The sequence below is a fragment of the Acromyrmex echinatior genome, chromosome 10, assembly GCF_024713525.1.
Source record: "Acromyrmex echinatior isolate Ae372 chromosome 10, ASM2471352v2, whole genome shotgun sequence".
NCBI classification, from domain to species: domain Eukaryota; kingdom Metazoa; phylum Arthropoda; class Insecta; order Hymenoptera; family Formicidae; genus Acromyrmex; species Acromyrmex echinatior.
In genome coordinates, this window is record NC_141861.1 from 855,108 (window position 1) to 883,040 (window position 27,933).

The 27,933-nt window shown below is 28.8% G+C and overlaps 4 protein-coding genes across 12 annotated transcripts; 2 read left to right on the forward strand and 2 right to left on the reverse strand.

Annotated features, from left to right (window-relative positions):
* The first annotated feature begins 59 nt into the window (after positions 1-59).
* On the forward strand, positions 60-7,488 carry Rint1 (RAD50 interactor 1). Of its 2 annotated transcripts, none has more exons than XM_011059896.2 (14): positions 60-550; positions 629-759; positions 3,423-3,749; positions 3,820-4,058; positions 4,383-4,556; positions 4,626-4,760; positions 4,850-5,111; positions 5,208-5,433; positions 5,494-5,659; positions 5,723-5,888; positions 5,954-6,174; positions 6,409-6,574; positions 6,670-6,803; positions 6,875-7,488. In XM_011059896.2, exons 3-14 carry the CDS (start codon positions 3,624-3,626, stop codon positions 7,056-7,058), a joined length of 2,199 nt encoding a protein of 732 aa, XP_011058198.1. In that variant the 5' UTR covers positions 60-550; positions 629-759; positions 3,423-3,623; the 3' UTR covers positions 7,059-7,488. The 2 variants fall into 2 exon arrangements, with proteins under 2 accessions (XP_011058198.1, XP_011058204.1); XM_011059902.2 differs by having other exon boundaries at positions 4,850-5,105.
* Wdr81 (WD repeat domain 81) lies at positions 6,623-17,673 on the reverse strand. 2 transcript variants are annotated; one of them, XR_015546490.1, is made up of 23 exons: positions 17,443-17,673; positions 17,200-17,359; positions 16,836-17,091; positions 16,590-16,752; positions 16,049-16,447; positions 15,782-15,982; positions 14,668-14,813; positions 14,404-14,591; positions 13,738-14,327; positions 12,179-12,600; positions 11,792-12,088; positions 11,544-11,698; positions 10,768-11,472; positions 10,509-10,684; positions 10,130-10,419; positions 9,401-9,533; positions 9,158-9,332; positions 8,645-9,057; positions 8,257-8,550; positions 8,032-8,181; positions 7,536-7,642; positions 6,895-7,454; positions 6,623-6,811 (listed from the first exon to the last, which is right to left on the reverse strand). XR_015546490.1 is itself a non-coding variant. In XM_011059877.2 (22 exons), the coding sequence occupies exons 1-22, from the start codon at positions 17,656-17,658 to the stop codon at positions 7,223-7,225; spliced, it is 5,868 nt and encodes a 1,955-aa protein (XP_011058179.1). In that variant the 5' UTR covers positions 17,659-17,673; the 3' UTR covers positions 6,623-7,222. The 2 variants fall into 2 exon arrangements, 1 of the variants encoding a protein (XP_011058179.1); XM_011059877.2 differs by having other exon boundaries at positions 6,623-7,454.
* LOC105148284 (uncharacterized) lies at positions 17,482-24,647 on the forward strand. 6 transcript variants are annotated; one of them, XR_015546492.1, is made up of 11 exons: positions 17,986-18,316; positions 18,500-18,579; positions 18,898-19,034; positions 19,167-19,272; positions 19,466-19,518; positions 19,593-19,885; positions 19,973-20,214; positions 20,309-20,428; positions 20,552-20,739; positions 23,004-23,090; positions 23,298-24,647. XR_015546492.1 is itself a non-coding variant. In XM_011059927.2 (10 exons), exons 2-10 carry the CDS (start codon positions 18,257-18,259, stop codon positions 20,988-20,990), a joined length of 1,530 nt encoding a protein of 509 aa, XP_011058229.2. In that variant the 5' UTR covers positions 17,482-17,605; positions 18,150-18,256; the 3' UTR covers positions 20,991-21,398. The 6 variants fall into 6 exon arrangements, 4 of the variants coding, with proteins under 4 accessions (XP_011058229.2, XP_087266808.1, XP_087266807.1 ...); XR_015546493.1 differs by having other exon boundaries at positions 23,775-24,647; XM_011059927.2 differs by lacking the exons at positions 23,004-23,090; positions 23,298-24,647 and adding an exon at positions 17,482-17,605 and having other exon boundaries at positions 18,150-18,316; positions 20,552-21,398.
* Dic1 (Dicarboxylate carrier 1) lies at positions 22,238-27,283 on the reverse strand. 2 transcript variants are annotated; one of them, XM_087410686.1, is made up of 7 exons: positions 26,984-27,283; positions 24,023-24,178; positions 23,764-23,930; positions 23,484-23,691; positions 23,314-23,394; positions 23,181-23,237; positions 22,238-23,100 (listed from the first exon to the last, which is right to left on the reverse strand). In XM_087410686.1, exons 1-7 carry the CDS (start codon positions 27,068-27,070, stop codon positions 22,990-22,992), a joined length of 867 nt encoding a protein of 288 aa, XP_087266812.1. In that variant the 5' UTR covers positions 27,071-27,283; the 3' UTR covers positions 22,238-22,989. The 2 variants fall into 2 exon arrangements, with proteins under 2 accessions (XP_087266812.1, XP_087266811.1); XM_087410685.1 differs by lacking the exon at positions 26,984-27,283 and adding an exon at positions 24,375-24,515.
* Positions 27,284-27,933: the final 650 nt, after the last annotated feature.

Consider the following 27,933-nt stretch of genomic DNA (forward strand, 5'->3'; position numbering starts at 1 on the left):
CGTTCTTTATACGTCTGTGCATGTACTTTACATTGCTTTACATACAGTAGCGATAAGGGACGGTTGCGCGCGGGTGTATATGTGTGGTGTGTCATGTGCGTGTGACATGTGAGGGTGTAACGTGGAGGTTCAATGTCAAGTTCTTATTGGACACGACTGTTCTCGACCAGGAGTTCGTCGATAAGTATATAGTCAAATGAGAATATGACAATGTGATACGCGAATAACATATTCAAGTAACGACATCATTTGCCTTTGCATTTCAACGAAATATAATACATACATACATAAATACAAGGACGTATAATGCAACTTACTTAATATGAATCAAACGGAAATAAAGTGATGAAATGAAAGAAAGTTATTCATCGACTTTTCTATGTTGTATAAACTTTTATCCGTTTTTCTTCGTTCTAATATTTTCTATCTCAAATAATTTAGATCGAATTAATATTAAATATTTAATACAATTATATTAAAGTGCCGTGCTATAAGCAACTGTAAAAATTTGCTTAATTGAATATGAATCAATTGCGCCTTTGCAAGTCACGTAAGAGTTTAAAAAATATAATCACCTCTTCCTAGTAAAATTGTCAATATGCATTTATATTTTCGTGGGATCTTTTAGGGTAGCGACAGCTGTGTGCAGTAATACTCTTTAACGTAGGAATACAAGAATGAGGACGTGTCAGGCTTTTAACGCACGAGGTTGATACGAAATTTATGTTCCTCGTTTCAAATCGATCGAGAATTAAATAAGTAAGAACCATAACAAGAAGATATATTTATAATGAAACGGGTTTACAACTGTATAATGCTTTCATCCTTTCCTTGCATGGCATAAATCTAAATGCAAGTTACAATTATTACTTAAACTTCCTAATTCAAGGTTTTGAACTTTCTACTGTAAAACACCACACGATATTTTTATAAAAATTTGTTTTATTATATATTTTATTATTTGTTTTATTATATTACAAGATTTTTGCAATTTCAAGTGTTTTAACACTTTACTAATTTATCATCAATTATCCTTATATTACTTTATATTTTTAATATACAAATTTTGTGATATTGTATAAATTTTCAACACGTTTTTTTATGTAATATAATTTCGATTTTAATTATTAGGTGTTGGAATTAATTCGTAGCGTTTTACAAGTGATGGGAAGTACTTTCATTAATGTATTTTTTAATGCTCATGTGAAATAAATAACATTCTTTCATTAAAAAACGCTACGAATTAATTCCAACACCTAATACATATAGTTAAAAGGATAAGTTGTAAATTCGTTTTTTTATAAAAACTGAATTATTTTAAAAGAACTCCGTACATTTCTTAAAGGCTTCAAGTTGGTTAAAATTGAAATACATTTCAGATCGTGCTAATGAAAAGTTTACTCGAACAAAAAGTCCGAAAATCAAGAGTATTAAAGATATGAAAAGATTTAAAATAAGTATTATGGAGTTTAAGAAAGCTTATTTTTTTAATACATAGATTAATTTAATACAGAAACGTTTCGAAAAAAAAAAAATATATATATATATACAATGTATATGCACTTTTACAGTATTTAATAACTCCAAATCCTCTTTGGCATGCAAGCATGAAGCGTCTGACACAGAGAAAGAGAGAGAGCGAGATAGAGAGAGAGAGAAAGAGAGAGAGAGAATGGGAGTTCGGAGTCATTAAATATTGTAGAAGTAGCCTACATTTTATATTTATATATATATATATATATATATATATATATAATGTATATAGTATGTACACACATTTATGATTCCATACATTTTTCAATTAAATTTATTATTCAAAAACAGGTATGTTCTCAAGCAGAACAACTTGTCACGGTAATGTCAAAATGACTCTGAAATATCATTTTGACATCATTTTGATATAATGATTAATCAAACTGTTTTAGATGTAATGTAATGAAAATAAAAATAGCATGAGTAAACTTAATCATAAGGCGAGTTTCAACCGATTAAAATTCGCCTTATTGCGAAGTTTACTATTATTTCCGTTAGATTACATAAAGCAATATCCTGATTGGTTCATCGGTTTAAGTTTACGTCTTACGGTCACTTGTTATGGAATTTTGTGTGCGGTAACCCTTTATAGGACGCAATAAAGAGTCCCCCCGCAATCCATCCGTTTTCTTAACATTTACAATCAAAATATTGATCATGATGTATTAATAAAGAGTTAATTTCAGATTTTGAGAGTTAATTTTAGAGTAACTTGTATGTTTGAAATCAAATTTATAATTGACGCTGTTACTTATAAGAAGGTCCTTGAAATTAATAGAACTTGACCAAAGGCCATTTGATTTTGTAAATGTGCGAGAATTGATAGTATTTTTTTCTTAAAGCTTTCTTAGCATTCTAGCACTCTTTAAAACCGCGGTCCGATTCAAGCTCAGAACGCTCATGAACATCATTTGTCTTATTTGTTTAATATTTGACAAACGACAAGAATAAAATGATTTTTAAGCATTGTGAATGTGAATCGGCAGCTTAAATGTCATAGTTCAATTCTAAAAATGTTGATAACTAATCTTTAAAAATCTCTTTTTCTCATTCTTTGCGACAGTTTTTTATATTTGTCGTGTCCATCTTCAAATTTGGACACCGAACTTTATGTAGTCTCCAATTTTTAGTGCGCATGCGTCGATTTCCAACCAACAATGTGGCTTTCTTCAGCAAGTTGAAATTGTAGGTTAGGTTAGGTTAGCTGGATATCTCCTTTCCATAAAATATAATTAACCCTTTCGCCTTCCAGCAAACGAGACAGGAAATGAATTCAGATTTTCAGAAATATTGATTCACGAATGTTAAAATGAATGCTTTTCAATCTTAAATGCATTTTTATTCATTTATAGGAAATGCATCGAGCATATCTCTATGCCTTTCAATATAAAAAAATAATATTAGCTTTTTCTGTGCATTGTGAATACTGTTCAATTTAAAATTTTGAATAGGAAATGCAGTTTTTCAATTGCATCTGATTGAATCTAATTGAATCCAATTGAATCCAATTAAATCCAAAAAAAGTATTCGCTATTTAAAATACGCATTCGAATAGAAAAAAATATTTGTACATGATAAAGTATTCTCGTAATAAAGTATGCATTGTGTGTGTGTATTATTAAATTACAACTTCACATTTAATTACAATTTTCATGCAATATATTATTTTTTCATACATAATTATTCAATTACAATTTTCATATAGTATTTAATCAATTATTATTTGTAATTTACCTATTACTGTTTAATAATATTATTATTATTAATGTAAATATTATTTTTATATAATGAAGTCATTAACTTTATTATATTATTATATAATTCTGATTTAAAAATATACTCGCTGTAAACAATTTTTATGACACGACTGAATTATGTCTTTTTTTTAGAAAAATCGTTCTATAGCTTTATAAAAACTCAAATTTATAAGCGCCTTTCCAACCCACAACATGGCGGCAAGTCATGTGACCTAGGACTACCACTACATCAAAGGTGCCGACGCTCAGTGTCCACTGTATGTACTTATATTGTGGCTGAGTACTCAATTAATTCAGTAATTCAGGAGCCTAGAATAGAAATTAGAATAGATAATGGATATAAAACAAAAAGTTATACGAAAGTTTAATGAACAATTAGGATCATCTTTAAAAAATCTTGAAGGAATTTATGATTTCGAAGAGCATCTCAAAACAGAAAAGGATGAGATTGAAAAATCAGTCGGTATTTATTTACAAAATAGCATATATAACATATAAACATTACATATCAATTGCTTCCTGTTTACAGCTGTCAATGGCATCGACCACTGCTCCTTCCAAGGTGAAGGCAGTAGTTGAAAATGTAGAATGTGTCAACTTTGAAGTTGAGCAATTACAAGAAATTTGTTTAGATCTCAGTAAGATGATCAAAGAGACGTTTAGCGAAAATGACAAAAATTTAGAGCTGCAAGAAGTTGTTGATAAGATAAGTCAGCTGGACAAATCATTATCCTATTTATACTTCATAAGATATGTAGAAAATATTAGGTAATAAACTGTCAAAAGATGACATATGCAGGAAATGGAAGTATGCCTTACTTATAACACTTACTTTTCATAATTTGGTAATGACGTTGCAAATTTTTTATGATAATATAATGATGTAATATCAGATTTAGAAAAATTAAATGTTACTTTTAACGGATTGGAAAAGTCACTTATTACTGAGGAAGGTAACTTTTTATTTCTAACTACATTATTGTCAAATTTTTATAAGAAGTAACGGTAAAAGTAATGGCAGTAATTCTTTCATTTCCTGGACATATATAAAGTATTTTATTTCTGCTTATTAAATAGTTGTATTATACTTAGTCATGAAATAGAAGCATCCTTATTATCTGGGGATGATCAGTTGATGATAACTTTATATACAACCTTAACAAACATCAGTTGCCAATTGCAAACGTCTGTATGCCATCATTTGGTCAATTATGTTCATGAAACTTTACATTTTTGGTACAATATAATCAAGAAAAAATTGTCAAAGTATGTTTCTTCCTTGCATATCAAATATAATTCATATACTATATACTTCTAAATATGTAATATTTATAGGGAATACAATGATTTATTGAAGATATTAAAATGGCCCTTTTGTGGAACCAATGCTACTTCATCAAGCACGTCTTTACCAGAAACAATGACAAGATTTAAGATACTCATTGAATATCTCTTTCATCTACAGCTACCGTATCCTTGCACTATATAATTTAATTGTTTTAGATTAGAAAAATGAATCGCACAAAACTGTCCTTTCATATTGTCCTTAATATATTCAGAGACGAACCGATTAAACCAGTAGTAACATCTGTGCTGTTAACAGACTTTGCACCAATTAGTTTGCCAATCACCTTCTTAGTACGCCCACTCCGACAAAGATTTGTTTATCATTTCACAGGAGCTAAATTGACAAATCGTCAAGATAAGCCAGAATGGTTTTTTACACAAATATTAACATGGATCAAAGATCATGTTCAATGGGTTCAAAAAAACATTCAACCTGTAGCAGATTCTATAGGTTTCGGGCATTTAGATGTAAAGGTTTGATATAATAATTAATTGAATATTGATATTGGCTCTTAATGTCATTTCTGGTCACTAATATAATAATATAATTATAGTAATTATATAATATAGGCGGAATTTATGCGTGCTTTAGTTCAATTAGCCGTTGAAAAACTTCATTCCGAATTGCCCATAGTGCAATATGATGACACTTTATTTGCGCATTTAGTAGACGAAGCTTTAGGATTTGAGAGAGAGTTGCGAGAGACTCTGTTGTATCCTCACACTCAGCCGGCTACTATTTTTGTTCTTACGCAAGCCCATATTTTTGTAAAATGGATAAACATGGAAAAAAAATGTAAGTACATGAAGAAGTAAGATTTCATGTATATCTCAAATAGGTATATTATGACTTTAGATGCAACTGAAAAAATGGATGCAATATTAAGCTCAAATACAGCTTGGGAAAGATTGACGAGTCCTGATATAGACGATATGAAAGTCACTGAATGTGCAGACGCCTTTCTTACGCTTCTTACCACTATTTCTGATAGATACAAACATTTACCTCAGCCTGGACATAGGTAAATTACGAAATCGTTATAAGCAAGAGATGATAATACTTATTTGCGTTGATATTGTTAAAGATTACAATTTCTCGAATTGCAATTGGAATTGATTGACGATTGGCGAGTACGATTGTTACAATTGTTACATGAAAATTATGAAGATCCATTAACGTCACTTATGCCACATATTCTCAATACACTACATTATGTTGCGACCGTTCTGGAAGAATGGGGGGTGACTGTTGTATGTATATTTTCATCTGCAATTATATACAAATTATATATTATCATAATGTCGCGTTTGTGTAGCACTTCTTGCAACTGCATTTCTTCAAGAAGCAATTCGAAGCTGTGGAAAATGCCACGGACAAAGGTAACGACGTTAAGGAGAATATTGGAGAAATAGAGGGAACTGTATTTGATGAAGCTGTAGTTCTTTTACGACGATTAGAGAAAGAACTGATAAATGAAATCAGTGACTCGGTAGCTTTAGATGTAAAAGCAAAAAGCAGAGCTTATAGAACAGACAAGTAAGAGTTTTCTCAGTCTATTCAACTACAATTATTTTTCAAGTAAAAACTAGTAAGAAAGAAAAAAAAATATATATATATATGTATGTATGTATGTATGTATGTATGTATGTATGTATGTATGTATATATTATTAAGTCTTTATTTTAAGTGTTATAACCTGAAAGTATTTCATTTTGTTTAAATTAGTTTTTAATTATTATTAAATTCTGAAATATTTTTCATTATTCTAAGATGGTTTGCGATGCAGTCTTCAAAAGAAGTTGCTTCATTATCAATGACGCCAAGTGGTTGTCCCATGTTCCAAGAACTAGCTACACGTCTTCATATATTGCACAATGTTCTTGCCTTGCCTTTGTTTAATCAAGCTTGGAAGAATTTAGCTATTCAATTTGATCAAGTATATAAGATAAAAATAAAAGAAAATAGATTACTTTTTACATAATAATTTTTATATAATAATTTTCATTTTATTTCAAATATTTCTTTTTACAGTTTCTCTTTGAAGAAGTTGTACTAGTAAATCATTTCAATAATGGTGGTGCCGAACAATTACAGTATGATATTTTGAGGAATCTGTTTCCATTATTTGGTTTGTATATTAACAAACCAGAATCATATTTCCCTTTGTAAGTTTCTAAAATTATTAAAATTATTCGTTAAAACAGATGTAATAATTCAGATATTTTTAATGTTCTAGAATCAAAGAAGCGTGTATACTTTTAAATATCCTAATGGGTTCAGCAATATTGCTTGAAGAAGCACTAAATAATGATGATAAAAATGTATCGGCAGAGATTTTAGCGGATGTCGGTGTGTACAAAATGTCCGCCAAATTGGCTCTAAAAGTAATAGGAACGAGAACAGACATCATCCATATATAGAAAATCTTTCTCTTAAATATATCTTGTACAAATTGAAATGAAATTTATTGTAATAGATTTTTCACGCTTTCTGTTAAATTAGATATACTTTTCTATTCCTCGCTATTGTATATAGTAATGTCCACGCACGCGTGCGAACGCGCACATGTTCTGTAAATAGCTCTTTAACATAGTAACGTTATTCCACCATTGTCAGCACCTAATAATAGTAATCGATTGAGAGGCAGGACCGCCAAGGCAGTAAGAATGCCTTTAAAAGCGTCAGATCTTAACTTGGATGAGCTTAATGAAGCAGTCGTTTCTACAGCAGTATAAACACCAATTCGATTTGCTGTTGTTCCTATTACCAATGCTTGTTCGTGCATTGCCATGCAATGAACAGGTTCTGTTGCGCCCCTGAAAATCGATAAAAAATAATTTATGTAAATTATGTTTTGTCTATTTCATTTTACATAATAATATTATAAGTTTTCTTACTTCATGTGAAATTTAAGTTTTCCATCTATTGCACTCCACACAGCTATAGTTTGATCCAAAGAAGAACTAACTATAGTAGTTTCATTTATCGCTTCTAATTGTAATATCTATAATAAAAATCAATAAATCAAACAAATTCTTATACTAAAGAATCTCACAGCAACCTTATGGAAATTGGCTTTCTGTCGAACTGGCTAAATTTTGGATATATTATAGTTCTGATCATTCTAAACAAATATTTCCGCGGACTCAACTTTTTTTTTTGCTAGTTTTTGCATTACAAGTCTTGTTTAATTGTAGTCTCTTGTTTAAATGCTAATAACTTTGAAATTAATGAATATATCTATTAAATTTTTTTTGAAAACAGTTTAATATATACTTACAAATAAACCTACAAAAGCTTATGAAAATCCATCACATAGGTTTTACAAAAAAATTTTTTGAAAATAGCTTTTTTTATGAGACTTTCAAAGATAAAAGACCTCTAAGTTTTTACCTCGCATTCATGTCCCTTCCAAGATGCGATAATTAGACCGGTACGAGTATCTAGTATCGTCAAGAAGCCTGATGCTTGACCTAAAGCAACCCAGTTAGTACTAGGCGATACAGCGATACATCTTATTAAACCCGTTGGATTCATAGAAATCTATCGAATAATTTAATGTTAAACTTTGTTTATCATAAATTAGAATTTTAGGATATTAATATATTTTATGCTTACTTTCATTTCATTAACATACTGGAATGTTCTACAATCAATAACTCTAAGAGTAATATCGGTTGTTCCCACAAGAAGAGTTGTAGAGGGAGAAGGACTCGAGGCTAAAATATTCACAGGAACTGGACGGCTGCTTTCCGGACATCCCAGAAGCGAACCCATGTAAGGATCCCAACAATGAATCATGCCATCGCATGTCACTGCATATCTCAAAGATTCCAAGAATGTAAGTGAAAGAATAGACTTTTTGTGTCCGGTATATGTATATTGACATGATGAAACTGTAGTGCCATCACCCTGATTTCATTACAACAGTAAAATCATAATTCTAGATATTATATAAATAGAGATTATATTTTTTTTTTGTTAAATTAAACAGAATATACCTTACCTGGCTTCGTAAACTCCACAGTTTCACAGTTTTGTCTCTGCTACCACTCATAAAACTGTTCTCATTGTCTAATACATAAAGGCATCTCACACTGTTTGTATGTCCGTTGAAAGTCTGAAGTTTTATCTGCTTTATATTAAATATTGTATCCTTCTCCGGTCTTCCTATCTCGTGCTCCCAATAAGCTAACCAATTACCACGTAGTTGTCTACCAGCGGATAACGGACAAGTTATTTCGCGACTGGCGGCAATACTCGTCTCCGGCAACACTTGAGATCTTGCATCATCTTTCTGTATCTCGAATCTGTTTCCTATCACAGATATATTCCCAAAGCTGCAAGCACCTTTGTCAACTGATTCTACATTTTCCGTATCATCACTATCCACGGAAGTATTGTACTTATCCATATTATCTTCAAAAACAAAAATGAAACACAAAAATGAACATATTATTTAAAATGAACGTATTATTAATCGTGATAATAATTGAGAAAGATTTTATAGGATATCTACCGTTATTTACAGAAGTTGCTTTTATTTCTTGCTCGTAATCATGACAAAGCTGTTGTATATGCTCATGATTTTTAAGTATATGTTCCATCATTTCAGTATGAATACATCTATAAAAAAGCATGTAAGCTTTGTGAGCAAATGCAGTGGTAAACACAGCTCGTAATTCTTCAAATGCCTGTAAATAAAAAGTTTAATACATAATATCTAAAAAAGAAACATGAGTCGTATACTATTTGATCTTACTCTATTTCTTTGCAAGTCTAGCACGTCGTTATTTTCTACGATTGGAGGAGAATACGAATCTGCAATATCTGTATCAAGTTTGTTCCACGCATAAGTTCCATTATTAATAGATTCTTCGTTTGCTGTTTTCATTCTATGAAATAATAAAAATGAATATCTTGGTATGTCGTTAGTTTTGTCATTAAGAAAAGCAGGAGTAATAGATTTATATAATTAAATGGAAAACAAAATTTGTGTATTTTAGGAAACACGGAATATACATGAATAAACATAATTCTACGTTTAGATTTTATGTACTGCTTCTACATTTAGGAAAATTAATTTGTAATAACAAAATTTATTCAAAAATGTAGGAATATTCGGAATTTTCTGTTTATGTTATTTTATAATAACATTCTTTTAATGATCTATTTTAGTTCAATCTGTAGAACAAAATGTCCTGAAAAAAACAGAAAATAGTAGATTGTTTCCTTGGAATTATTGCAAAATGCGAAGCACTTGAAATTTTCTGTCTTCAATAAAACACAGAAAATTTCTATATTTTTAAAATAATTTTTATATTGTGCATAAATAAATTTTCTTAAAGATAAATGATACCTAAACGAAGAACTGTATTCGTTTATTCCTTTTCCTAAAATAAATTCATAAATTGTAATTCAATTTGATCATATAAACTTTCTGTCTCCTCACAATGTGTAATTAAACCAATGTTCATCTGCGTATTATTACCGTACGAAATGTTCGTAGGTCGTATCTGCTTTTTGTCCAAAATTATTTGATGTAACTCCACCATCTAAATTTTCACTGAAAGCTTTGTCAAAAGCCAGAAAGAAGCGTTGAATTGGTACTGCTAAATGATTTTTTGTGATTACATTGCCAAGCCGTAAGCTAAGAATGAACATTGCTTCCAAACATTTTTCAGCTAAAGCAATGCGCGCAAGCGTTCCATTTGGAAATGTAAATCTCGCGGTTGACAATATGCGTACTGTGGGATGCAATATGGATTTAACAATCGGCTCCTACATTTAAATATGAACAAAGTTGAGCTATTCGAAATTTTTTTCATCATATTATTAACGTATAATAATTAATATATGATAAACATTACATGAAGCACATCCATCACCGTAGAATCGCTAAGATACGCTGTAATGTGATTTAATAGAGCCAGACAAGAAATTAGGCCTCCTTCCAAATTCTGCGTTAACTTTCTCTTACACAATGCTAATAGTTCGACTATATGTGCAAAGTATTGCAGCAATATAATTTGTTCGCCATATAATCCTGGTAAAATAGTTGATAAACTGTCATTTTACTTACTGAAAATTAAAATAACTCATGTATATATTTTTTTGCAATAGACATACCTGCAATAGACGTGAGGCACTCTAAAACTTTAACAGCATTTTGATCACCAGCTAATATCGGTTTCTTCCATGTAACGCCCTTCAAATGCATGAAATTATTGTCATCAATTGGTGTTAAATTTTCTTTCCCAGCGTAACATAACGTCAGCATTCTCAGAAGATTTCGCGACAAATATCGTGCTGTAAGTACCGGGCCGAGTCTATGAGATAACCATATAACAGATTCTGCGCTCATCTCAGAAATTGTGCATTCACTTAGAACAGATTTTCGGTAAATATGATCTAATTGATGTACATTTTCATCAGACTTGATCACGTCGCTTTTATTATCAAAATCCGCGGAAAGCATTGCAGGATTATCTTCCTTAGTATCTATATTGCACATATTTTCTGAGAGATTATTATCCGAATGAATATTCATGGCATATGCGTTAACATAAGTGAAATCTTCACTGGAAGTTTTACTTCCAACGTTACAACCAATACTGTTAAACTCAGTTACTAATTTAACTCCATTAGTATTTGATTGTTCAGGTATTGGAATCGTTGATGATTTCGCAGAATCAACCGGTGAATTTTTATTTCTATCATCATTTGTATCATCGCAGGCACTCAAATTGAGTTCTATATGTAAGTCGATATCATATGGCGCGGTATTGTTTGAAGAAATCCATAAATTATCCTCCGTTTCCATGGTAAATACCTCTGTAATATATCCAATAGAAATCAAATCATTTTCTTATACTTATTAAATTCGATTGAATAACGTTAATTACCTTCGATATCATTATTTTTCATTATGTTAGACGTATCATTGATCGTTGGTATAGAAGATGCAGCGACAATATGTTCAGTGTCTGCAAATGAATCTTCATCTAATGGAGATAAAATACCTTCTCCCTCACTGCAAGGTCCACTTAAGTCGCAGCTCCTTCATAGAAGTTTATAAGCAATAATACGATTAAAATATACAACATATTAATTTATATATTACATATAAATTAATTATTACTCTTTTCCTTACTTCAAATTTACAGTCCTGTGTGTGCATGTGTCAATTGATCCCTGTACATAATCTTTATATCCTCCCACTGCTTCTACTAAAGGATTTATAAAATTGTCTAGGAATCTACGTAGTCCTAACCGAACTATCAACTTCAACAAGAATGTTCTGTGATATAGTCGAGTAGTTCGAAATTTTGCAAGCATTCCCGCAGGTATTATATCAATGTACAGTGCAGTATCCATAATAGAACCATTCTCATATAGTTTTATAATAGGTGAAAGGAATGTATTAACTGTATCCTTCGGTCCTAACGTTCTGCGACAAAAAATGAAAAAAATGAAAAGAGAATCAAATAAAGTATTTTATATGAAAAAAAAAATAATAATGAAGTAGAGTAACACTTACTTTGCAATGGGATCAAAAAGATGCCATACTGCCAATACTGCACTATAAGGTTCTTCCATAATCTGCACTATGTGAGGCACTATTAACTGTAAAGTGGCTTCTCTCATGCCACCGACATAAGGTAACAGCCGTTCTAATTCTCTAGCAATTGCTTTTACTTTACACTCGCTAATTTTACACAAATACTTTATCTTTGTTTTCACTGCAAAATCCATATCATCTTCAGTCTTCACGATAGCATTTAATTCTCGTACCAAACTATTATATTCTTGCAACATTTCCACAATGTTATATAAGTATTGGCAGTATTTGGAAAATGGAAATAGACTGCCAGATAAAATTGGTTGAAGAAATTGATGAGCGGATGGTGGCGGAAGACCCATATATGTTATTGTCGGGTAACGAAAAGGAGTCTCGTTCATCTAAATATAAAATATTTTACATGTATAGGCAAGATATTCCATAACATGTGAGCATAACTTCAGAAATGAATTCAGGACACAAAAATAATACAAAAAGTTCATATAAATATTTGTTTTATCTGACTTTGTTTCCGAGTTATAAATGTATTTCGTATTGCATTAATTTTCGTTAAAAATTAAGCTAGCATAGCATCTTCATACCTCTTTGTCTTTAAAGAAGTCAATAAAACGGGTGAAGATACTATGCTAGCTCAATTCGTAAGGATTAATAAAAACACGAAAATATTTGTAACTCGGAAACAAGGATAAAACAAATGTATATGTTTTGTTATTTTTGTATCCTAAATTTAATTCTCAAGTTATATCTACATGTTATGAAGTACCCTGTATATTATAATAAATTCTGAAATGTGTCTTTTAATAAAATAATATAAAATCTTTCAGAATTATAAAGACTTAACTGACTAATAGAACTCACAGAAACAAATAAAAATTTTAATGAACATAGATCAGCAAAGTAATTATTTTGAAAATATTGAGTTTTTTATAAATTGCATTATTTATACATTACATGTATTATAAAATGATTAATATCTCAATTCAAAGTGTATCGATAAACTTAGATAATAATGCATCAAAAATGATTCATGAATAGAAATGATTCATGCAAGAAATTAAAAAAATTTTTGAATGTATATGTTATATATATATATATATATATATATATATATATATATACTAAAGTATATATAATATACAAAAAATGCTAATAATTTAAAAAATTGTTTAAAAATATCCATGTTTTTGATAAGTTTTCAAATTGCTGATACTTCAAATTCTCCAAAATCTCAACTATTTCACAATATAAAACTTTCTGTTTAAATTAACTAAGTAAGAAGATCGCTAACTATAATCAAAGTAAAATGTTGGAATAATTCTATATATAATTTATTTTAAATATATTAAAAATAAGCGCAATCATATCTGAAATAAATAATTATATGATCATTTATTCATATATCTTGTTTCTAACTTATTTTCTATTTAATTTCATAAGTTTTATTAGTCAATTAAATCTTTATTCATAATTACGAAACATCTTGTATAATATAAAATCTTGTATAGTTTTAAAATTACCGTTGAAATGTCATTCATCTCTACATTGCTTACATTATAACTCTTTGGCATAATATCAATTTGTAACAATAACGATACAATGTTTCTTATACATTTCGGTAAATTATCTGCCGATGTCTTCAAGATATTTAGACATGTCGTGAATCTTTGCGCGAATGATACTTTTTCAACATTCCAGGCTGCGCGGAATTTGTCAGCTAGAAATATTTCTACTATTAGACAACCTAGTATTTGTTGCTCCTTAATACGTCCGCTAGCCACAATTTGCTTGTAATTAGTGGAAAAATCATGTGATCCTGTTGCAAGTTTATAATTTTGATAGTTAATCTTATGCATAAAAGCATGTGTAGTTTCTACTTGTATGAGTGCTGCAACAGGATTGAAATCCTTTGGAAGAATAATGGGCTGATTAATGAATTTGTCCGATTTAACATTATCTTCTGACAGCAAAGAACCTCTGGAACGACTCAACAAACGACTTAATACAAGAGGTGATCTTGATATATTTGTCGCTATCGTAGATTCTTCTTCTTCAATACCAGAACTGTGACCTTCATCATCACTGATCCTACTCGTAGGTTGATCACTTTCTATAATCGTATAACGATAGAATTACAAGAAGTCTTCATAATTTCTAATAATTTGAGATCTTTGTCTAAAACTTACTACTTTTATTGATTGAAGATATCGATCGAAGACGTGGTGGTACTTTACCCCAATAGGGAGACGGAATAATTTTTTGTGGATGTGGTTGTGTGAAAAGTTGTACAACACCAGAATTAGTTAAATCAGTATGATTATCGACTAATTGTAAACAAACGTTTTTTGATTTTATAGCAGCGAAACCAGATAATCTATCATGTAAAAAACATATGTCAAAAAAATTCAAATAAATAATAAACTGTTCATTGAGCAAGACTACATTCATACTTATAGCCGAAGGTCAAATCTATCCAATGATGTAATCTTTCTGAAACATGAAGGCTTTCCAATGCTTCTCTGTGTTTCTCGATAAAATCTTCTGGGGAAGTTGCCCATGCTGGAATTTCTAAATCTAGCAAATCCTCATGAATGGACTGTAAATAAGACATTTTTTTTAAATATTAAACCTAAAGAAAATAAATATTTTATCATTGTTAAATAATAATATACATATATTACAGAGGCATGACTTTATAATAAATAAATAATAATAATTGATTATATTATTGGCAGGTTCTGAATTTGATTCTTCTCATATGTTTCATATGTTTTATACAAAATGATCTATTTTAATTCATCCAGTAAAATATCTCAAAATCCTTAAGATTAAGACAAAAAAGTTTTAGACAAAAGTTGATCGGTTACAAGGAGAAAAGAAGATAATAACTTTGAGATATCCTTAAGATTAGGTCAAAGTTACGTAAGATTTTCTAAGGAATTATATATTTTCTTTCACATAATACGATTCCTTTAATTACTTTACATAAAAGTAGATATCAAAGTAGATACCAAACAACAAATAGTTTATAAGATATTTAATATTTCGTGTCAATGTATATCAGAATAAACCATAAAATATTTCTTTTTTACTGATTCAAAAATCCTTTTCCAAGATTAAAATATATACATTAATATGTATCTGAAGTGGAGTCTATGCTGAAAACGATAAAAAAATTCGAAATTAAGATCTTTATTATTTCTTAGTCCTGCAATATAGTGCTCTAGAATCCAGAGCTATCACGTGACAACATCTGCTTCATATTAAAGCTGTGCAATCTGTACTTACAAAATAAAAGTCCATAGATTAGTTTGTACGAAGAAACAACATCGAGTTCTTAAAAGTGGACTTAGACGTCTAATTAAAACGTTATTGTTATACGAAAATTGTATATGTGTGCGTGAGATATTGATGTAGTAGTATGTGATATGTCAATGACACGTAAATCATCTACGTGTAAGAGCTATTCATTAGGACACAGAATTTTAAGATATATTAAAAAATCATTATCTTTTTCCAAAAAAAAGTACATTTTAACTAGACTATATATAATTTGTATGTTACCTTAAAAACACTGGGATCAGTGAAAAACTGTGGTATACATTCATCGGGACTCCAGTCATGTAATCTTTGAATTGAAGCCGGATATTCTCCAGGTACCCATAATGGTCGTACATGTTTACAGAGCACAGACTTATTATATCGACGTGAAAGATATACATAATAGGTAATCTCTGACAAGACGTCAGATACATGGTGTCCGACCTATGATTTAATTGACTATTCAATATGGTATAAATCTTTTTGCACTTATACATATAATTTATATACCTCTGTTGACTGCGAATCAAATGTAAGATCCAATTGTCTATCTCCCTTATTTAATCGAAATTTCGACTTTGTTAGATCTCTCCAATTACCACCATTTCTTGTTGTAAAATCCGTCACCCATGGCATAACATGATGGCAGCTGGGATTACCATATCTTCTACCAGCCAAATTATTAAGCGCAGTTAAATAATCAAAGTTATTAATACAATTATACATCCACATCTCACATAATTTCTGAATATTCTCATTTAAACCAAAGTCAGTATTAGTTGAACGATATATGTCATCTTTTTTAGCATAAACATTGCTACTCAAATTTTTCTCTTTATGTTCCGGAGAAATACTTGTACATTCGCTATCAGGTTTTAGATAAATATTATCATTTAATTTCGGTAATACCTAAGAATAAAATTCAAATAAAATATTCTTTTCCTTATTTCATATTGAATACTTGTTAAATACTTATACATATCTTGTAAATATTAAATATATTAAAATAATAATGTTTACTATATAAATATCTCTTCTATGAGAAATATACCTGAATAGTAAAATTGTCTGTAATTAACATATCACTGAGTGTAATTTCACCTAAAGCAAGACCACGATCGTGCAAGTCTCTGGATAATCTCAATAACTGATAAACTATAAACAAAGGCTTTCCATAACTTGTATTAAGAGCAGCAGGACTATACATTACACATCTATAAGTAACAGAATACAGAAATATCTCGTAATTATTAATATATATTAAAAATATATACATAAATATGATGTGTATACTCACTCATGAAGAGAATAATTGGCAGTCTGTTCATAAAACATTATAAATGCAGATGGTGTCTCTATGACAAAATGGATTGGAACCAGATTACAATGTGTTTTAGACACTATACCATTTGATACCGATGAAACTACACCATGTTGCACTTGTACTACTGTACAGCCGTACATTCTATTCAGTATTTCATGCATAATAATAACATCGCTTACATTAGCACTGATATTAGAATGTTCTTTTTGCTCAACATAATTCCAGGGATCTATATATTTTACAAGAAATTATTAATTTATATAAAAAAAAATACATCTAGTAACAAAACGCTAAAAATTTAAATCTAAAAATTTTAAGTAGAACATCAAATACATACTGTAATATTTTTTATATATTTCTTTCCATAGATTTCGATAATTAGTTTCTGCCACATAATGCAACAATTGCGAAAACATCAACTCTGCTTGGTTCCTTATATTATTAATAGATCTTCCTCTTGGTAAAGGAATTACATTCTTGTGTTGTTTTACATATACCTAATAACAAAATTTTATTTTACTGCTTTGCTTATTGCCTCATTGTACACTTTATTTAAAATATATGAAAATGTTAAAAATACTTTTGCATAAATTTTCAGCCAATCGCTACCCAATTCATCGATAGTAGGCTGTGCTGCAATTTCATCATTGGATAAACGATCATGACAGATAAAATTCAATGGGCCAACTGTTAAAAATCGGGAGAGCCAGTTTCTGTGAGCTGTCAAACAAATTCTCTCATCTGTTAGTATCATATACTTCATTGGTACAAGCAGATGTTCCTTTATTATATCCATTTTGTTTTGTATTTATTCAGTCATTATATATTTGTAAATAAAAAGGTAATTGTTCAGTTTATCAATGTCGCATCAGAAATCGATAAAATTAGGCTTATTCGACGCATTTTTGCTCGAAACGAATGAATCTAGCCAAGAATGGCGTCAGAGCATCACTCTGTTCCACGAACCAAAATATCAAGTTAAAATTGACATTTATTGAGGTTAGGAAATCTATCAGCTGCGAAATAATATGACGCGACCATAGCTTCTACGAACGATATTTCATGTGCGTACAAGACTTCCAAGGCCTGTGATTGGCTGTAGGATAGAGAGATCCGAAAATCTCTTTGTCCTGCAATCAATCAATAGGCATGAAGACCCGTCTACAATCAGAGACGTGGCATATATCGTGCATATGAAGCGCAACCTTAATTTTTACGTGTTTACAATAGAAATCTAGGGAATAATTGAATAATTTCAATCGAAAATTCTGTTTTGTTTCATAATAGGTGTTCTAATCTTTGCCAACTTGAACTCGTCTATTGGTAATTAATAATCGGAGTTGGAGAAAGAGGCCTAATATTTTTTAAGAATATTGGAATTGATAATAACAATTATGGACAAACAACTGAAAGATATAGACAAATATTATACCAATTTGGAATATGATAAAAATGTACGTATAAATATATATATAAATATATAAATATACATGTGTATGTGTGTGTGTGTGTGTGTGTGTGTGTGTGTGTGTGTGTGTGTATGAATATATTATTAATAACTTATAAAAATTAATATTAATTAGTAAACACCTTAGTCCATTGTTTGTGAAACATAATTTTATTGAACTTATTTTTAGATACTGCTATGCAAGTACAATGAAATATTTGCTTTAGCCAAAGAAATGAAATTTACAGATGTTAATAATTTTTCAGAAAGGTAAACAAATTCACATTTCTGGATACATTTCAAAACATCTTTTCTGAGAAAAATTTTACTCGGAATGCATTTAGTATATGTAACATACTATGATATATAGAATAAAATCTTTCTTGGAAAGGACATTTTGTAACATAGCTCTAAAATATAAATATGGATAACTGTTGAGTCTTCTTAGCAAAGCGAAATTTTTCAAGAAATTTTTGGTTATTTTGTGAAAAAATGAAATTTAGTTAGATATGAGAATTTTATTTAAATATGATAAAAATAATAAAAGTTGTGTTCTCACGTTTGTAATTTTTAATTATGTATTTACAGATTTCTTAAAGCAGCATCCATAATGGAAAAAAATTTGTCTCTTTTTCAATCAGTTTGTAAACATGTAGATATAATTACTACTATTATTGAATACTTAAATAATATTGGTATGCAGCTTATGTTTGGCAATAAATATGGTAATGTTATCTTCATAATTAAAAAAGATAAATTGTTATTTGTGTTATGCAAATTTTATTTTATGAACAACAATAGTTTATAATAATAGAAGCACCAAATTTTTTTGTATTTTATTTTGAACTTTTTTTTAGAAGAATACAAGAAAGATGATTTAGTCTTATTAGTGATATTTACAATCTCGGAAATATATAAAGGACTTGATAATACAATGGACGTATTTTTGGAAAATGCTATCCTGTAATCATGATAAACTGTAACTATTATGAAATATAAGAAAAATAAATAACAAATGATTACCGTACATATATTTTCTTCTAAATAATCTAAATGTATTCAAGAAAGAATACCATTAATCATTTGTTACTTATATTTCTTATATTTAAGTTAATATTGTCATCAATTTCACAAATAAATTGTTTTTGTATTTTAGTCGACATTCTGTACTGGAAACTCAATATAAACATTTAAGAAATGAAGTTATAAGTAAGAAAATATATTAGTAATGTAATAAAAATTAATTTTTCTCTCATACTTAAGATTCTAAATATTTCTGACAGGTTACACCAATGAAATAATACTTCTAGCGGATGCAGATTTGTATGCAGTCATTAATTATTTTAGAATTCAATTACCATTGCATTTAAACAAAATTTGGATCCAAGAACCAATAAAAGAAAAATTTTTATGGCTTATGGAGGAATATTTTGGAATGTCAGATTTGAGATCTGATATTAATACATTTCGATCGAAGAACGAATTATTTACAGCCGGTATACCTAATAAAATGAAAATTGTATCCATATGGACGGAAGATATTGTATTTGCTAAAAACTTAGCAACATCTTTAAATGTACAGCATTTCTATTATATAATATGATGCAGTTTTTTAGACAATTTTTATAATTGTTATTAATATTATTTTTTTTTAATTATTTAGAGAGATGTTTTGTTTATAAATACGTACATGGACTTCCACTGTGGTATTGTACTTTTGCCTTATACAAAAATATTTGATAAAACATTGCCTAAACGGTCCAAGTCTAATCTCGATGATTGTATAAAAAAACCAAATATGCAGAAAAGTATAGTTTACAATTTATTTTATGATGGTATGTGGCAGCAACCTGTAGAAAACACATATTGGATATATAATGATAGTCAGTGGGCAAATGCAACAAGGTACAGCATATTTTCTTGATCTTAATTATAATTCTCTTAAATTTGTGATGTTTAATAAAATTTATATACAATTTTCATTGACATATTATTGTAGTAAAGATGTTAACAAATGTATTAATTCAGCTGAAAAAGGATTCAAAATTTGGAGTACTAAACCTATCACTTTTAGAGTGCAAATATTGTCCAAATTTGCATCTATATTAAGATGCAACGGGTATGTATTAAGTTATTAGAAGGTTTTTATATATTTTTATACTGCTTAAATTTGTGTATTTCTGCACTTAATTATTCTCAACAATAATTTTTAACAACTGATTTTCTCATATTTTTTTTTTAGTAAATCTATATTGGCAGATATAATATCAACAGACATAAAATTCTCATATATCTATCAAAATTCTTTATCATGCTCACAAAGTGGAGGATTAGAAATAACGACAATTCGTAATCCAAAGGGCATTATTATTTTGAAGGCAGAAAATGAAACTGTTTTATTCCGTCAATTAACACAAATTTTAACTATTGGTAATTCTGTTATTGTGATATGCAATACAAATTCCTGTAGTTTGGCACCATATTGTAATATGTTTTCGGCATCTGCAATGCCATCAGGTGTTATCAATTTGTTGTCAAATGAAGATCTAAACAAACTAGAATTAGCTTTATGTGGAATGAGCTATGAAAGCTATGCAGAACAGTTTTTCTCAGAAAACAATATGGAAAAAATATATATAAATCTTACCATACCCAAACAAATTATACTTCCACTTAAATAATTTTAATTGTAATATTAAATGTTTGTGATAAAAATATATTATATGATATATATATATATATATATATATATATATATATATATATCATATATATGCGTGTGTGTGTATGTATATATATGTGTATATATATATATATATATATATATATACACACATATATAAATAATATTACAATATATAGAAACTAAGTGAATTGCAATGTTCACGAAACGTTGGCATTTCTAAGAATGAATTTGGAGATAATCCGCAAAATACATAATTTCTGTATAATTATTCTTTATATTGATTATTGAATTATTAATTAGACAATCTTTAAGTATTGTTAATTGCAATTGATTGAAGAGGACTCTAACTGCAGGCCGAAATGTATAAATTAATGTCATATGTAATAAATTAATTTACACAATATCCAATATTGGATCCTTGATAGGCTTTCTTAATTTTAATTTTAACTTAAGATTGTAAGAAAATTATTCCATTTTATAATCAAATCTGTTAAAAAGACTTTTAATTAAAAGAAATAATTTTTTTTTCGGTTAGAACAGTTCTTGATGTTTAATAACATGTAAATTTTTGCAAATACATTTTCCAGTTTTAGTGAACTGCGCCGATTTATCAGATTTGGAAATGCAATCGTAAGAGTTCAAATTCTAGCTTTAGGTATTTTTCGCAATAAGTTCTTTCTAAATTTTTAAAATGTTTCTTAGCATCAGTATTAAAGATCAGTAATCAGATGATTATTTTAATTTGAGATATTAATATTTTAGTTTGCGATTGCATTTCAAGTCCGATCATTCGAATTGGCAATTGCGGTTTATAAAATTAAAAACTGTATTTGCGGAAATTTGTATGTGAATATTATTAAACACCAAGATCCGTTGTGACAGAAAATAGAATTATTTATTTTAATTGATTTATTCTCATCAGTCTAATTTCTAAAAAATCACTCTAATTATAAAAAAGATTTTTATAAATTTAATCGACGGAAGTGTCAGCATAATAAATGTAATCAAATCAATAGAATATAATAGATTGGCGATAAAAACCCAGAAATTCTCATTTTAATAAAAAATCATTAAAATGAATCAAATATTTCATTTTATCAAATAATCAATTTAACTTGGGGTTTATGTTATCTGTTATTAGACTATCTACTGAAACGTCTATAATCGAACTTATTTAATGGAAATCTACTACTATAATCTGCTAGTACTACTATAATATTAATATTTTGCATATTAAAAAGATTCCGAATATATCCTTTTATTTTTACTTTTAACTTACAAGCAGAAATTTAAAAATTAATTGCAATATTTTTATCATAAAAGTAATGTACATTTCAATAGCAAGTTATTCATATACTGCTAAAATAAACATGCATATCTCAATATAATAAAAAAAATTATTTTCTTTATATATCATCTCTTTCATGAATTTTGTACTATACATTTCACACATTGGTATAATATAAAATAATAGAATAACTTGAAGTATAGAAGGCCTTAAAAAGATAAATTTATAAAAATTAATTTTCGTAAAATGTATAACTTTCATTTTTTGTACTTAAAGGATCACTTCGTATACAAATAAAAGATATAATTAAATATAAATATAAATAATCTATGTGGCTTTTTTATAAATGTATATATAAATATATATGCATATATTAAATATGCTTTAAAATATATATAACTGCATTTGTATCAACATATCACAATTAATATAAGGAATGTATCAATTGAAAATTACAACCATAATTTGATTGAAATATCTCTAGATAGAAACATAATGATCAACTCTTAATTATTAAAACTGTATGCGATTTAGTAATTAAATATTTTTGCTGCGAATGTTTTCACATGTTGATCTATGTTTGCGTTACGAATTGCATGATTTATAGTAACACTATCCGTTTGTTTCTTATACAATATCTGACAAGAAACGAATCCATTTATCTTACAAAAGTTCTGCTTATCAAAAATATTTCAATCTTTATAATTTATGGTTTTATAGATTGTGGATAGAATCCAAAATTATATCTGAGTTGTTCGAGGAATACAAATGTGAGAATAGTTTGCGGTGTTAACCGAATAAATGCAGGTACATAGCCCTAAAAATAGAAATAATTTATATTGCATGGTTTTATCAAAATTATATAGCGACATAAAGATCTTTTTCAATCATACTTACTTTAAAGAAAGCCAGTGGCCCAAGTTTGGCAGTATATAGGAAGATTTCTATTAGATTCTGTACAGAAAATATAATATAGTCGCGAATTACATATATTTTTTAATTTATTCCATTTAGATTTGGATCTACTTACTTTAAATTCTCCAGGCTTAGCATTCATTGCTCGTGTTTTAAGAACATCTAGAGGTTGCGTAAGCGTTGTTGCAATAGCGCCCTATCAGCACAAAAGGATGTAAAACATTATCTCTTTTCGAATATATCATAAATTTAGAATGATAAGTCTCAATATTTATAGGCACTTACTGCCGATACACTGGATAAAACGTGTGTTGAAGGATTATCCTGAAAATAGCCAGTTTGTAATAACATTGTTTTAATCTGGTCATAAAAGCTCAATTGTCCGATAGTCATCAGTGCTGCTCTCATGGTCGCAGTCGAACATCCACTAAACAATTGACGAACTCCTTCTTGTTGAATTACACGCAACAATCCATCTAAAGCATGCTTATAACTGTGTGATAAAGGAATATATTAATAAGACCAACGAATAATATAATCGAATAATAAGGACCTCAATTCTTACTTTCTTCTTAGTTCTGGTGCTACTTTGATATCATTCTGCATGCGTACATTAATCACATCGCCAGGAGTTCCAAAGACACCGCCAGTAGCACCGGAAATTCCAGCCAATATAAGCTTTTGATAAAAAGGCAACGGATGACCAGACGATTCAAGTGTCTGTTTGCCGACCTATTATATTCAACATGACCTGTGTATAATAAATTAAGAAGAAAACATTTATATACATATAGATGATGCACATAAGATTTGCATGTACTGACCTCGTATGCTCCAAATCTTATTGTAGAATATGTAAGTTGGCGGAGTAAGGAAGCACTGAGTCCATTATATAAAGCTAATATTCCTTGTTTTCTAATTATTCCAATAGTAGAATGTACTACTGATAATTTGCCTTCTTGTTGCGTTTGTAAGTGAACCTAGAAAGAAGATCTGATCGTTTAGCCCCCTAATTTACACATTTCTTTATTCATATTTCTGTATCTGCATTTAAAGAGAACTGAGATATTTATCAGTAATTTGAAATAATTTCTGATTACACAAAATGTTCAAACTGTGTAATATCTTTCACTACTTTTACTAATAAAATTGATTTAAGAACGATATAAACAAGACCTTCAGTAAATCTAAAGGATGGGTCACACATGCAGCAGCTGCGGAAGAAATACCACCAAAGTACCAGCGTGATAATTTTTTACTCTTGTCAGTCATTGTTCTACTCATTTTTCCACTGTATAAACTGTACTAAGCAATAATTAGGAACATATCTATGGCACTAATGTTGACACTGGCACTGCAAACAGGAAAATTAATTAAAACATATACTGATTTATCCAAAAAGTATAATTTATCTTACCTAATAAATTAATGTATGCTAATAAAATAAAATGTTAAATATATTATTTAGTCATCATGTATGGAAATGATAGTTCTCGATTTTGATATTGAAAATAGACAAGTTTACAGAAAAAGGAGACTAAAAAATTATCATATCAGAGTTTAGATAGCAGTCATAAAAAAAATGCATATATTTTCTTCAAATGTACATTAATATAAATTTGTATTCTAAGTTAAACAGCTTAATTCGAATGAGTAATATCAATTCTATTGATTTTGGTCAAGCTGCAGATTTACTTTCTTCAACATTTCACATGTACTAATACTATTTCGATAGATTACAAAAAATTTTTAAGAATGACTCAATTGTACGTATGATTTATAAAGGACTTAATAAACTGAGTACATTTACAAAATAATTAAAACCTAACATTAAGATGCAAAAGATAGGTAATTATAATGCGTTTTACGTAGATACAATTATTAAAAATCAGAATAAATGAACACCGGAATTATATTATTAATAGAAATATCAATCAACACTCAGCAATAATTGAAGATAGAATTTTATTACATGAATTCAATTGGAACAATGTTATAACACTTATTAAAACAAGAAAAAAACATTATAAGGGACTAATCTCTAAAATGATACACATACTTATATCCAAAAACAAAAGCAAGATTTAAATTTGCAAAATGATACGGATTTTTTAAATCCGTTATATTGTAAGTTTTTTACAAAATCGTGATGCTTCTATGTTTTATTAATTTAGTATAAACATGCTATTATTTGCTCATTAATCTCTCACAAACTCATAACAATTTGCATTGCCTTTCATATTCTGCATTTTGCTGTTACCGTTATTTTATTATTAATATAAATTAATTTTTAATTATTTTATATATTAGACTATGATAGCTTTATAATGTTTCGTTATAATGATCGTTTAATATTTCAGTCATTTTTCGAACTAATGGATTTAAGTATTCTACCAAATACTATTAAAGACGTTCATTAATAACTTTTTTATTTCTGAACTTTATATGCACGATGTTTTTTGTCTTGGCAAAGCACTAATTTTATTTTTATTTTCAATAATTTTATCGTGTTCATTGCAATGTTTAATAATTTTTTTGTTAATTTTGTCAGTTTTATATTAAAGAGATCAAATCAAGTATCGAAATGTCTATTTTTGTTTTTAATTCTTATCTTTTTGCACACGTTTAGTCGCGGCTTTCATGAGCTTTATTTGAACATATAATAATTTATTTCTTCGGAGCCTTGTTCTTTTATTAATATAAATTTTTTTACAGTATATACATCATGTAGCAAATAGTATTAAATACTCCGAAATATCTGTTTTCTTTTTTTAGAAATTCATGAATTGAAATGTTACAAAATTTGCAATATTCTACAATTTCTTACGCAAATATAAATAAAGAAAATTCTTGTTAAACTCAAGTCAGGCTAAAATTAAATCAAATAAAAATACGATGACGCAGAAGCGATCTAGCGATAACGATGATTCTATTCCAGTTAATAATTCAGCTATATTTTGTAGGATGACATGGCTCAAATGAAAAGAACCAAATAATTCGCCATATTTGCACGAATGAATTCGCTATTGACGACTACTAGGCAAAAATGTATATACTTACTTAATTGTTAAAAAAAACAAATTAATTGTAACAATTTTGCAATTATTATAAATAATTGAATAAATTGAAAGTTCCATAATCTTTTCATTTTTCAAATTTATCGAAAGGTTTTGTAAAATATCTAATAAACTTTTTTGGTAAAATACTATAGAAATATAACAGAATTTGATACCCAATAGAACATGATAGCGGAATAACTGCAGAAATCGAGCAGAATCTATTTTGTAATCATTTAAATGATTTATTTAAATAATATATTCCATTTAAATGATTACAAAATGATTCTGCTCGACTTTCATAATTGATTTGTTATCGGATTTTGCTGGCAGAATACGATAATTTAACGCGAATGATAGTTGACGCCAATTTACCGTGACATTCTACGAGAGTCGAATTGTTAGCATACTGTTAATATTTTGCTTCCTTCATTCAATTTTATTCTACAAACTCAATGATCGGTGAGTGAAGACTAATATTATCAAAAGTTCAAATTTCTGCTTGATCCGTTCCTCTATAAATATACAGAAATAGCTTTTTATTTAATTTTACTCGAAATTCAGTGTTGCTAAAAAATGCTGAATTCGGGCGTACAAATTTGCTTCAGTTGCTTAAATGCTTCTCCTTCCAACTCAAGCAGATCGATTAGACTGGATCTTACGATTGTCATTCGAATACTTTGAGTTAATGAGCTTTTCGAGTGAAATAAGCGTATGCAAAGTACTTACAAGCTCGAAAACAACAATGACAAAGGAACGTTCCGATCCAGTCGACAGCTGGATTTCGACTGACGTAATAGGCGTAAAATGTTCCATTCCAGAGGAATGGAAAAAGGCTGACGTATCGCAGGCGCATATCAGCTGACAACCACGTGCATCTTCCTCACGTAACAGTCGAGACGTTGACAGTCTCCAATAAAACACAAGGAAATAGAATATGTACTGTTTACGTAGTCATTATTATCGATATTCTCGCTTATCGCCTGTCGCGATGAACAGCTGCATGCGTTAACATATACGGTGAAATTAACTTAGCGAGTTGTAAATTATGAAAATGCTGTATTATTCCTTAAAACAAATCACGTTCCAAAACAAAATTCGTCTGGAATTTTTGCACTTAATATTCCATTTAAATGTATATTTATTTTTATAATATTAAATGTATATTATTATTATTATTATTATTATTAAATGTATATTATTATTATTATTATTATTATTATTAAATGTATATTATTATTATATTATTACCTAATTAAATTAATATACATTATATTAATAATATGAAATTGTATAATTAATATTTAGTTAATTAATTTACATCGTCTACAATGAATTGCGTAAACGTGTGATTGGTCAATTCTTACAACTACAACTATGTTTACGTAATTATAGATCAGGCTTAAGGTTTTAAAAGTACTTTTACATAGCGTCGAGTATCGTGAGATTGCTTTTGCTAGGGCTAGTTTCATCAACACCAGTTAGCTTAATTAGCCGTTGACTGACCAATCGCGTTTGTTGTTTAGTAGAATCGACCAATTACAGTTGACAATCACGATTAAGCTTGATCGGCGAAACCGATTGGTGAAACCAGTCCCTATTCATCAATTTTGATTAAGTGATCTATTTTTAGCGAATAGTGACCTATTTTTAGTCATAATGCTTGACGTTCGATACTT